The 12,266-nt window shown below is 46.7% G+C and overlaps 1 protein-coding gene across 5 annotated transcripts in view; it reads left to right on the top strand.

Moving 5' to 3' along the window:
- ZDHHC14 (zinc finger DHHC-type palmitoyltransferase 14) overlaps window positions 1-12,266 on the top strand; it is a 301,992-nt gene that overhangs the window by 153,756 nt on the left and 135,970 nt on the right. For 4 of the 5 annotated variants that reach the window (XM_012451643.3, XM_064360514.1, XM_012451639.3 and 1 more), the window contains exon 2: window positions 10,988-11,148. In XM_012451643.3, coding sequence (XP_012307066.1) covers window positions 10,988-11,148 — 161 coding nt within the window. Of the gene's footprint in view, window positions 1-9,888; window positions 9,940-10,987; window positions 11,149-12,266 lie in introns of all 5 variants that reach the window. The other variant, XM_064360515.1, reaches the window with a different exon arrangement.

Here is a 12,266-nt window from a genome sequence, read left to right as displayed (position 1 = left end):
CCACACTTGTTCTTTGTTTGAAGTGTGCTAATTTCCCCCATCCCCCGACTACTGGAACGTGAGCAGCCAGGAAGCCAGGGTCTGGTCTCGATCCTGCTTTCCTAGTACATGGCGCTGTGTGCTGGCAGGTGGCATGTGCCCAGTGAATGTGTGCAGAGTGCCTGAATGGAGGCGTGAAGGAGACTCAGTAATGTCTTGCATCCACAGCACTCATAGACTTGTCTTCCAGCTCTGGAGAAACTTCCCAAGACTCACATGTGCCGTTGCCCCAGAGGCCCTGAGTTATTTCATCTTCATAATGCCAAAGACACTTTTCATAGCAGTAACATCTGGACTTTGTGCAGTATGACCATCCCAGAGGGCCTGGCCTCATTCTGCAGGATGGGTGTGGGGATGCCAGTTCCCTGGCAGAGGCCCCAGTCATGGGTAAAGCTGTGCTCGCTGCCTGCCCACCCTGGCTGAGCAGTGGAAGCCCCAGTGTAGGTCCGTTGGCCATGGGAGCACTGGGAAAGGGGCCGCTGGGGGGTAGGAGCAGGCACAGGCACAGCGGGGGGCTCTTGGTGGCACCAGCAGCCACACCCCTGGGCCATGTCCCAGCAGGGAGCCTGATGGTCCCAGAGCCTTAGGATGGGAGGAAGGGCTTACTGGTGCTGAGTCTGAAACAAGGCAGGGGAGTTTTCCTTCCAACGAGGTTTTCTTGAACATGTAATGATTAAACTAATTCGCATTTTGTTGGAAAAGTCTCTGTTGAACAATTCATTGGCAAACAATGCTCATTGATGAGCTGCCCAGCATTGGGTTCAATTCCACGAACATTGCTGGTGTTGAAGAGATTTAACTTGGGTAGCATTTGACTCTTTCTCGTTCCTGAATGCCTCCTTTCCCATCCTGCCATCTCTGCACCACCCCTAACCCAAGGAAAGAAAAAGGGACTCTACCAGCACCTGAGAGTCTGGATCTCCAGGGGGCTTGCAGGAACTGAGGGGAGTTGGGCCGCATGTGTGGCCTTGGACTGTACTGTAAATATCCAGCTAAAGACAGAAATCTGCAAGGATGACAGAAGAACTTTCTCTAGTCACATTCCTCTAAGAAATTGGGCACAGACCAGAGCTGAGATGGGAGATAGCCTGGGTGTTGCATTCTCACATGTAGGATCCTCCATACCCCGGAACATAGCCAGTCTAATTAAGGTTCTGTAAGGCAACTTGCAAAAATCAAGAGCTTCAGCCCGCTGAGGTTTCAGTCCAACAGAGAACAGTGCGTTATTGTCAAGCATCTTCTTTATCGATAGTTGAGCTTTTAAAAGCACAGATTTTAATATTTTGTCAATTCTCTTTTTTAGTTCAACAAATACTTATGCATTTATTTTTAATAACATATTTTTCTACTACAAAAATAAGCCATGCTTTAATCAAGAAAATTTGGAAACCACCAAGAGGCACATGTGCACAAAATCACCAGGGATAATGAGATAATGGGGCACATTCTTCTAGTTAAGAATATAAATGCGTGTGAAACAAATTTGGTTATCTCGACTGTACTTTGTATCCTGTTTGTTTAGATGTCTCTTCATTTCATTTAACAAATAGTTACTGAAGGTCGACTATGTGCTAGACGGAATTCTAGGCACCGGGGGTTACATCTGTGAACCAGGCAGATACACTTCCTCATTGCATGGAGCTTTTTCCAAGTAGAGGTCAGACAGTAAGCAGGCAAGTACACATGTGAATAGTGTGCCGAGCGGGGCTAAGTGCTATGGGAAAAGTAAAACCTGGAGGGGATGGGGGCGGTGGTGGAAGGGGTGCCTGGTCTTAGGGGGCTGCAGTTTGGAGGCTGTACGCTTATGCACCACAGTCTGGGAAGGTTCTGCAGTGATGGTGATATTTGAGCAAACGCTGGGAGGATCTCTGTGGCTCCCTGCAGGGAGGGAGTTCCAGGCAGAGGAAAGGCACAGGCAAAAGCCCAGAGTAGAGTGGGTCAGCAGGAGGGAGGAAGATGAGGTCAAAGAGGTCACAGGAGCCAGATGGCTTTGTAGCCTCAGCAAGTACCTGGCTTCAGTTCTGAGCAGCGGAGGGACGTGCTCTAGCTTGAGCTAGAGTGCAGGCGAGGGGAAGCAGAAGAGCCGGGCAGTGCTTTGATGGCCTGTGGAGGCTGCAGCGTGGAAAGCCTCCCACGCAGACACCTCTGCCTCAGGCTCTACATGCGAAGATGTTCTAGGAATACTGTGGCCAATTCAGTTCACTCACATTGTTTTAAATGTATGCACAATAGTGATAGATGATTTTTAAATTGGTGTCTAATTAAGTCTATAATAGCTCTTTCAATAAGTATGAAATAAAGATCCCTTGTGGGTAAAGAATATTATCTGATTTGGCACATTTCCCCTTAATGATACATCTTAAAATGTGGGTCCCTTAGATTGGATGAAACAAGAATTATGAATAGAGCAAAAGTCCTGCTATGACTTTCCCGTACAGAGTTTCCAGAATGGAGGCAGAATGGACACCCTTCAAATATAAGCCAGGGTCAGAGGCAGCTAAACCTTCAAATGATATTTAGTGCCAGGGCAAATCCCAAATCGCTACCCTGGACGCTCGGAATGTGCAGGTCTTCCCAGCACACACACCAACAGCTCTAGGGAGAGCTTTCCCGAGAGGGCCCTGGCTTGCCCTGACACTGCCTTACAGTTTCAGGATGCACAGAAAGCAAGATGGAGTTACTTTGGCCAGTTAGCTCAGCGGCCACACATGGTCTGAAAATGACAAAACATTCACCTAAGCCAGGACTCTAATGGAAATCTGCGACATATGGTTGCCATGCCTAAGTAATATTAGGATGTTAAAGAGCAACTTTTGGGGAAAAACAGTGTTTTCCTTCCCATGATTCACACGCTACCCAGAAGCCTCTGGCTTCTAGAGTTTAGTTTTATTTCTTTTCTTTTCCTTTTTTTTTTGGTTTGAGACAGGGTCTGGCTCTGTTGCCCAGGCTGGAGTGCAGTGGCATGATCTTGGCTCACTACAGCCTCAGCCTCCCAGACTCAAGCCAGCCTCCCACTTCAGCCTCCCAAGTAGTTGGGACTACAGACACATGCTACCACACCCAGCTAGTTTTTGTGTTTTTTTGTAGAGACGGGGTTTTGCCATGTTGCCCAGGCTGGTCTGTCTCAAACTCCTGAGCTCAAGCAATCTGCCCACCTCGGCCTCCCAAAGCACTGGGATTCTAGGCACTCCCAGCCTCTTCCTGGAATATTAAATGCAACTCAGAATCACTTGGCAAAAATGTTGATGCACCACAATATTCACTAGTAAGCTCTTGTAAATTCTCAATGGTAGATGGGTAAATTGGGCAGTTCACACGCTGTGATTTGAAGCCTGTATTTTAAAGCTACAGATTCCCAGGTTCTGTATCTATAAGTAGATCTGTCTGGGTGGTCTGGGAGGCCCTGAGTTAATGGGGAGAAATGCCAGATACAGGTGATGGAGCAGAAGGCAGCAAACCACATTGCCATGTATGTACCTATGCAACAATCTTGCATGTTCTTCACCTGTACCCCAAAACCTAAAATGCAATAAAATATATATTTTTTAAAAAAAGAATAAGGATGCTAACTCTGTCTCACACACTTGGAGGGTGTTTGGGCCACACGGGTGGGCGGAAGAGAGCACTATCCTCTTCTCCCCTCCTCAGCTCTCCGTTCACAGAAGTGCTTGGAGCCTGGAGCCCCTCTCCTCACCCAGGAACTCTGCAAGTTCAAGGCAAGACTGTGCTGTATTTAGAGACGTCCCTGTCTAACTCGGCATTTAGCCGGAAGGCCTGCAGGGAAAACCCAAATTTCCTAAGTGCTGTTCCTCTCCTTGGTAGGGTGACCTTCACCTTCCTCCTCCCGTAGCAAGCCTGAAAGCCTCAGTTCTCACACGACAAATGTATACAGAGAGATAGGTGTAAAAACGAGCTGTTGAGCTTTGATGAAACTGAATGTCACCTCTGTAGTCTACAAATGGCTACGTGGAGCCCCACCGTCACCTCCGTGCTTCTGGGTTTGCGCTTTTCCTTCCAGCTTGCTTTGCTTGTATTTTCCATGTTAGTCCCTGGGCTCGCTGATTTACATTCCCTCCTTTGGTACAGGCAGGCATAGACTCCTGGCTGTGTGCATCTGGGGTCATTAACACAGTGAGTCACCAAGGGCTTTCCAGGCACGGGGTCCTGACATCGTGATCTTGTAGGGGAATGTCAGTCTTGAGAGTTTTATGAAGTCATCTATTTGGTTTTTCCTATTCTAGAGTTGTGAGTGGGTATGATTTCTGAATCTCCTTTTTTCTCTATTTGTCTCCAAGTAATGTGCTCATCTTTGCCTTGTTGCGGTAGACTTATTTCTAAGTATGCGATTAAGGAGCAAATCACAAAATGAATGGGGCTTATGTTCCTGCCTGTAAGTGAAAAGTACATTTGTTTTGCAGTGACTCATGTGAAAAGGAAAAAGGGTCATTTTTATTGCAACCCTGAAAACCTCCATTTCTCACAATGCTACTCTGTTATTATTTCAGACGTGTGAGTCATTGGCTCAGGTTATTTCATTTATGATTGTTTGCCTTAACTACTTATTATTGAAATGCTTTGCAATCAAGAATCTGAAATTTAAAATGCTAGGTTATTTTGTGATTTCTGCAAAATAGAAACTCCCTGAATTGAAGTGCGGCAATAATGCAGCAAGGCCACTTCCTCTTCCTGTGTAATAATAAATGCATGCCTCGGCTGCCTGTAATCCCAGCACTTTGGGAGGCCAAGGCAGGCAGATCACCTGAGGTTATGAGTTCGAGACTAGCCTGCCCAACATAATGAAACCCCGTTTCTACTAAAAATACAAAAATATTAGATGGGTGTGGCGGCATGTGCCTGTAATCCCAGCTACTCGAGAGGCTGAGGTGGAGGTTGCAGTGAGCCGAGATTGCGCCACTGCACTCCAGCCTGACGACAGAGCGAGACTCCATCTCAAATAAATAAATAAATAAATAGAAAATGCCTCATTGTTATGTCTAATAAACAGTTATTCTCATGTTTATGCTTTCATATGTACAGGACAGACCAAAAATATCAAATGTAGGTCATCTGCTATAGTCAGGAGTCATGAGCTAGTATTAAACTTTGTTAATGTGTATTCATTTATAGACAAAACGTTAAAAGAGGACTTGAATAGTTTTGATATGGGAAAAGACTCTCTACTTCTTGTTCCAAAGGGCGCTTGGTTTTAATGGCTTTGCTATATCTTGTTAATATTGTTTTGTTTAGTTTTAAAGTTAATCTTCTCCCAAAGAATGTCCTCTGGAAAACAGAGAGACCAGACCTAACTACTCAATAATGAAATCCACATTTCCTATCCAAATTTTTAAGAAATTAATTTAGTCTTAGGGGTTTTGTTCAAGGAATCAGCTTTATGTCAAATTCTAACCTTAAGTCATTCTCTAAACATGAATATAGAATTAATGATAGTATTGATTCTGAGATGTCAGTATCGGTTTGATGCTAAAATGATTTTATATATCTCTCTCTCTTTCCATCCGTCCATCTTTTTAATGACCAAATAGACCGATTGCGTGGTCTCAGAAAATATGGTGCCAGAAAACAGTTCCACTTTTCATGTATAAACATCAAAGCACAAAAACAGTTTTTACTAAAGATTCAAAAAGATTGTTAGAACTGAAAAATTCCATATACTCTTTTGGCAGTGCTATGATTTCTAATTATCACCTGGAATGAATTTCTGTACCTCATATGTACCATGCATTGACAGTGTGTGCGTAGGTATTCATCATCCTATCCAAAATCAAACAGCTCTCGCTGATGTATGTGATTGGAGGAGGGAGAGCTCTGTAAAGGCTTCTCATCATTTTAGCATCTGGTGCTAAATTAGCTAATTTCTTTTATGTTATGAAGACGTATGCTTTCAGATTCTTATTTTTTCCCTCTGTCACTTTCCAATTCAGCTTTATGAAGACTAAGAGGCCTGTAGCCTGTTTGCTACACTGCCCTGAGTTGTATGTAGGTCACAATTCTTGAGACAGAAATAGGATTCCATTTGGTGTTTATATCTTTGGCAGCTGCCTCATCATCTTGTATCAAATCCAGACCCTCAGGGATGGAGTCTTCCTCAACACAGATGGCACTCAGCATTGGAGATCCCATCCACAGTTACTCAGAAATATGAAGGAGTCATTTTCAAGTCCTCTGAGCTCAGGCTAAGAATTTGCCGTACTGTGCACAGCGCTTCCTTCAGCTGTGAAGCCATGCCAGTCTGTGGGTCGACTGAGATGTCCCATTGGTCTCACCGCCTTCAGGAGATCAACATTCACAGTCGTGGGCAGGGTCTGCTTATTGCCTTGTCACAAGGACTACAGGTGCTCTCTGCTTTTTCTGAGCAGCAGTTTGAAGGTGTCTCAGTAGCCCTGACCTCATTGTTTGTTTAGGGTTGGGAATTCTGCTGCTTTTATTAAAAGGAAGTTGCTGAGGATTTCTAGGACAAACTCAGCACTGTCCTCTGTCACACACAGAGGCTGGTGGAACGGGACAGTCACAGAGCACCTAGCATTCATTGTACAGAGTTATACCAACATATGGGGCTTCATCTGCTAGAACTTTAGCACATGGAGAGTCTTAGAGGTTCTAGCAAATGCCCACAGAAGGTGAACGTGAGGCCCACTCAGCTCAGCAAGCTCAGGAATAGCCTCTCCTCTCAGCCGAGGGAGCCTTGTGGAAGGGACCGGACCTTAGCATCTGTCTGAAGGAAGTTACTGGACCTAGCAAGCTGACAAGAGTTGAGAAGTCCTAGAGCAGAACCATGGTTGCTGAGGGTATGGGAGACTTGACTTTCCTCCCCTTTCAGATGTTACAGTAGAATTCACTAAATGGATTCTATTCATTCAGCTACCCAACAAATATTTATCAAACCTGATAGTATTTTCCACCATGTGAGGCGTCCTACTAGGTGCTACAAAGGACAAAAAGAGGAGCAGGGTCCAGTCTCACCCTCCAGGACTTTTAATCTTGTGAGGTGCATGGAGCATGTCCACGAATAGCCACGTGCCCCAAGGAGAAAAGCAAAGGAAAACATGGTGGGGGTTCAGAGAAGGAAGCGATCACTCTGCTTGGGGGTGAGCCCAGAAACTCTAGCAAGGCTTTTCAGGAAGTGGTGTTGAGCTGCAACTGGAAAGCTGGGGGGCATCAACATGCTGAATGGGAGGGGTGGGTGTTCCAGACACTTGGGCTGGACAGGCAGCATGGCGGTTGGTGAAAGCCCATGCCTGCCTGAGATGCCCAGATGTTAGGTGTGGCCACTGCTGGAATTCGGGAAGGGGCGGTGAGAGAGAGGGAGAAAAGGTGACTGGGGGGACTTGGACACCAGGAAGAGCTTGAGCTTCATTTGGCAGCAACAGTGGGGTCACGGAGGGCTTTTGAGCAGAGACATGTGTGATTGGATCTGGCAGTGGTGGTTGGGACAGACTGAAGGAGGAGGATCGTGGTAGGTAGGAATGAGATCACTGTTCTAGGCCGGGCATGGTGGCTCATGCCTGTAATCCCAGCACTTTGGTAGGCCGAGGCAGGAGGATCACTTCAGCCCAGGAGTTTGAGACCAGCCTAGGCAACAAAGTGAGACCCTGTCTCTGCAAAACACACAAAAAGTTAGCCAGGGGTGGTAGTGAAGGACTGTAGTCCCAGCTACTCAGGAGGCTGAGCTGGGAGAATCTCTTGAGCCCCAGGAGTTCAAAGCTGCAGTGAGCCGTGATCATACCACTGCACTCCAGCCTGGGCAACAGAGTGAGACCCTGTCTCAAAAAAAATCATAATAAATAAATAAATAGAGATCACGGTTCCAGCTGTCCCCAGGGGAGAGAAGACAGAGAAGGTTTCTGAGAGGAGGGACTGGAAAGCAAAACAGGGTGGAAGGAAGGCCCGAGTTGGGGGAAGGCTGGCTGTTGCTTATTAAGAAGAGGGAAGGAGGAAGAAAAATGCAGGTGGGCCGTGCACCTCGGTTCCCCCAGGGCTTCCAAAGCACTCGCCAATGCGAGTCTAGGCAGAGTCGGTTTTAACCATCCGATGGACCCAGAGCACGCAGTTGCCTTGTAGCAGAACTCTTCCTGTAGGCTCTTTCCTGCCTCCCTCTCTACTCCACCTGCTTTCTTCTCCACCATGGAAGGGCCAGAAACTGCAGCTGGAGGGCTGGGGAAGTGGAGAGGACTTAACTTCATATCAAGGTAGATGTTACTATTATGCACTGGGATTATTACTCTTTTATTCACTTAAATGACACTGTTTTCTACTTAAAGTGACAAGGGCTTCCTATTACCTTCGTAGTATGATCAGAGAGGTCATGAGACCTGCCTGAGATTTCCAGCAGGGACAGGAGCAGGAGCAGGGTTCCCAGGGAGACACAAACAGTTGCGTTCCGGATCCATGCCCTGATTCCTCCGCGTGCGCCAGCCCACTGCGCAGTGAGAGAACCCTGGCAGGCAGTGGGCCTCCCCGTGTCAACTGGACTTTGCCTTTTTCTCCTTCCCTGGGATGGCTCTTGATAAATCAGTGTGTGTTCAAGTGCAAACAACAATCTACAATGTATTGTCTCTGCAGTGAGAATGTGGCAGGGGACATCCTGGTTGGGGGGTGGAGGTGATGAGAGGCCACAGAGGCGTCAGCTTGGAGGAGTGAGGTAGCTGTGGAAGATCCCAGTCCCGCTGGGAGTACACTCGGGACTGGGAGCGGTGGAGGGCAAGGCATGCTAGAACCTGCTGTAAGAGCAAGGGGCAGCCTTGGCACCGTTGAGCAAGTAGACTTAGAGGTCAACCGAGCTGCCTTTCAGACCCGAAAAGGAAAAGAGAAGCACACCAAAGCCTAAGCTCCACGAAGTCACCTTCACGGGAGAGTTCTGGCCATTCAGAAGTAGCCATCCTTGGAGAAGCTCCGTAGAGTCAAATCACAGCTGTCAACACCTGAGGTGGAACACTGTCTCCTAACCAGGTCTGTCTGGTTCACATCGTCCAGCTGGGCCCTTGCTGAAGCTGGCTTTGCTGTGCCAACATCTTATTCAAATTTGTTAATCTTCAAAAAGGGGGAAAACCTGGGCTTCTTTTCTTCACTGCCATTGTTCAAACCATGTTGAATTGTGAATTTTTTTCTGGAAAATTCTCTTCTACACAGTTGCTCTTTTCCCTAACCATTTTGTAACAAAAAAAATTCCACTAAAGTAGATTATTTTTGACTAAAATTATATGTATTCAGGGTTTATATATATATAGCATATATATATGTGCTATATATGTATACACACACACACCCCTATTATTTCATACCAGGGTAATTTCATGCCTTTAATATAGACTGTGTTTCTTTTTTTAACTTTTTAAATAATTTCAAACTTACAGAAAAGTAGCAAGAATGAGAGTAGTACAAAGAGCGTGCATTCACCCTTAACCCAGATGCAGGTACTGCTAATACTTTATCCCATTTGCTCTGTCTAGACGGTATTTCTTCTGAACTGTTTGGGAGTAAGCTGCATGCATCATGACACTTGATTTCTAAATACTTCGGTGTACATCTCCTCCTACTAGGAAGCTCTTGCACAACCACGGTGCACATTGTCAACGTCAGCAATGGTTCCAGGAAGCTGTGTCTACGTCTGCAGGCCCCTTGAAGGCTGGCATGCTAATGTTGTATCACTTGTCTCAGCAAAGGGGATCACGACTTGTGGCTCTCAAGTCTCACACTCGTGCCAGCATCCCTTTGCCACCCATCGAGACCTGCACAGCAGTGGGGTGCTGGTTCCCAGGGCATCATGACCAAGATCCCTGTCTGCTTCCGAGTCTTGAGCAGAGCTGAGCTTTGCAATGCTTTCTTCTCCAGCTCCCCATTTCTGTTTCGTCTTGAGGGCCTGGAATAGCATCTTCTGATGAGGTGGGTCATCTAGCATTGCTTTCCATGCTAAATGCTCTCATTCCACGATTCCACGTCACGTTCCCCAATCTGCATGATGTTATTTAATGTGGTGACAGTGGACTGACTGTGGTCCCTGCAGATCCCATCCTTCACTTAGGCCCAGGCATCTGACTGCATCAAGGAGCCATGGCAAGAACCGCCCAGGCTCCGGAATACCCGGATCAGAGGCCAAATGTCAGACGCTGCTTCCGAGGCTGGCCTCGTGTAGCGTTTAGTCTGTCCCAGTGGCACCTCTCCCTGACTCACAACAACCCCTGCTTCACATCAGCTTGTCAGACTGACAACAGTGAAGAGATTGAATTAAGAGCTGGGCCCCGTTTGTCCGTTGGTAGCTCAGATGCCCTCTGGAAAAGCACGAGATGATTCTATTGCAGCTGCTGAAATCCCTTAAATCGTCTTCAGAAACTTGCCTGCAAGTCCGTTTCTATAGCTCATTCACTTGGGAATAGATTACCACCAAAACACAGAAAATTGGTTTCTTGCCCTTTGAAAGTGGGTGTACAGTCCTCAGCATTTGGTGCGGGGCTGAAAGTCCTTATGTCGTTTGACCCAAGTGCGAAAGGCCGGCTCTCATGAAGATCATTCTAAATTGGTGTCTTCTTCTATTACGTAATTCCAGGGGAGGGTGGGGGCATCTCATAGACTCACGAACTGTGTTTACAGCTCAGAGGACATGTGTATATTTATACAAGCTCTGTGTGTCTTAGGCTGATTATACAAGCCAGACTAATTTTCATTCTTCTGCCAGCATCTTCCTGTGAGAGCAGAGGGCTTGGGCTGTTGTGCTAGGGAGCGGGGGTTCAACTGTCTGTAAGAGAGGACTGCAGAACTCCCCAAACATAAATCTTTCACAGCGATAAAAAGGGATGAATTTTTTAGTGGAAATCAATTTCTCTCCTCCAAATAAGCTTTTGGCTTCTTAGAAAATGAAGACTGCTTACTGTTGATTCCTGACATTGTATTTCCTCTCTTCCCCTTCTCCCCGGCCTGTCCATCCTGTTGGTAGCTGTCCGTACCTGGCGGTGAAAATCACCCCTGCCATCCCTGCAGTCGCTGGCATCCTGTTCTTCTTTGTGATGGGGACCCTGCTCCGCACCAGCTTCAGCGACCCCGGAGTCCTCCCACGGGCCACGCCTGATGAAGCCGCTGACCTGGAAAGGCAAATAGGTAACAGTGAAGGTCTGCCCTGGCCTCTGGTCACTTCCCTCCCGAGGCCCAGCCACAGTGGGGAAGGCAGGCCGAGGGCCATGCAGGAGGGGCTGACGCTGGGAAGGAAGGAAGGAGGCTGGAAGTCAGCATTCCTTAGTTCACTATGGGGGCAGGATGACCTGCAGAGGAGGTGGGACATAAGGCTGGAGGGACAGGTGCCCTGGAGGCAGGACTCCTGGCCCACAAGAGCAAAGCATTGCCTGTGAGCTCTGCTTCTGATGTTTCTTTGAAACCCAAGTGTTCACTTCTGTTCTGCTAAGCAGGATTCATCCCGGAAGATCTAGAGTTGTAGGTTGCTGCTCTTTTTCCCTTTTGCAGGCATTGGAGCATGACCAGTTTCCGTGATATAAATCTAGAAAAGTTACATCTTAGACTGTGTTCTTGTTTATCCAGCCTAGGATTGAGAATTTCCTTTATTTAAGTATAATAAGCATGTATCTGTGATATGTATTGAGATAAATAGCTTTATTTTTGCTTAGATATTAAAACCCATACTAAAAAGTTTATTACAACCCATTTCGAAGATATTAAAACAGATCCTAATCCCTTACACAACAAAGTTTTAAAGTTTTTTTTTTTTTTAATTAAAAAGAGAGCTTTTTTTTGCTCTTAAAAGTTTGTAATGGTGAATGTGTAGCTTTGCTGTGGTGCCTTGGTAAATTTCACAAGCACAGCAGAGGGGCTGTGATGACTTGGTGTGAACATAAGTTTACACTTGGCAGATATATTTCTCTCCCAGAATTCTTCCTATTCTATGGACTTTCCTTTGCAGCCTCCACTAAAGCTGGAGGGAGCTCCCTGTCTACAGTGTTAGAAGATAGAGCTGTGGATCTTGCTAAAAAGTGCCTATTCTGGTCCTCCCATTCCCCAAGCACTAAAGCACAGCTTTGCCCTTCTCTTGACATCTGCCTTCATCCTTCATCCCTGCTGCCTGGGAAGGGAACAGTGAAATGGGAGTGTGTGGAGTGTGTGGTGTCGTCTGCTAGACCGCAGCTGTCTTGTGTCCTGAGGTAGGAAAGAGGGGGAGGAAGAAGCAGCAGTGGGCGGACAGTCTCTTTCTTAGCCCCTGCATTGTG

This window comes from Aotus nancymaae, unplaced genomic scaffold (assembly GCF_030222135.1).
Source record: "Aotus nancymaae isolate 86718 unplaced genomic scaffold, 86718_ANA_hifiasm-v0.15.2.pri h1tg000040l, whole genome shotgun sequence".
Taxonomy (NCBI): domain Eukaryota; kingdom Metazoa; phylum Chordata; class Mammalia; order Primates; family Aotidae; genus Aotus; species Aotus nancymaae.
The sequence above is the reverse complement of the archived record's forward strand: the minus strand, read 5'-3'. Positions and strand labels throughout refer to the sequence as shown.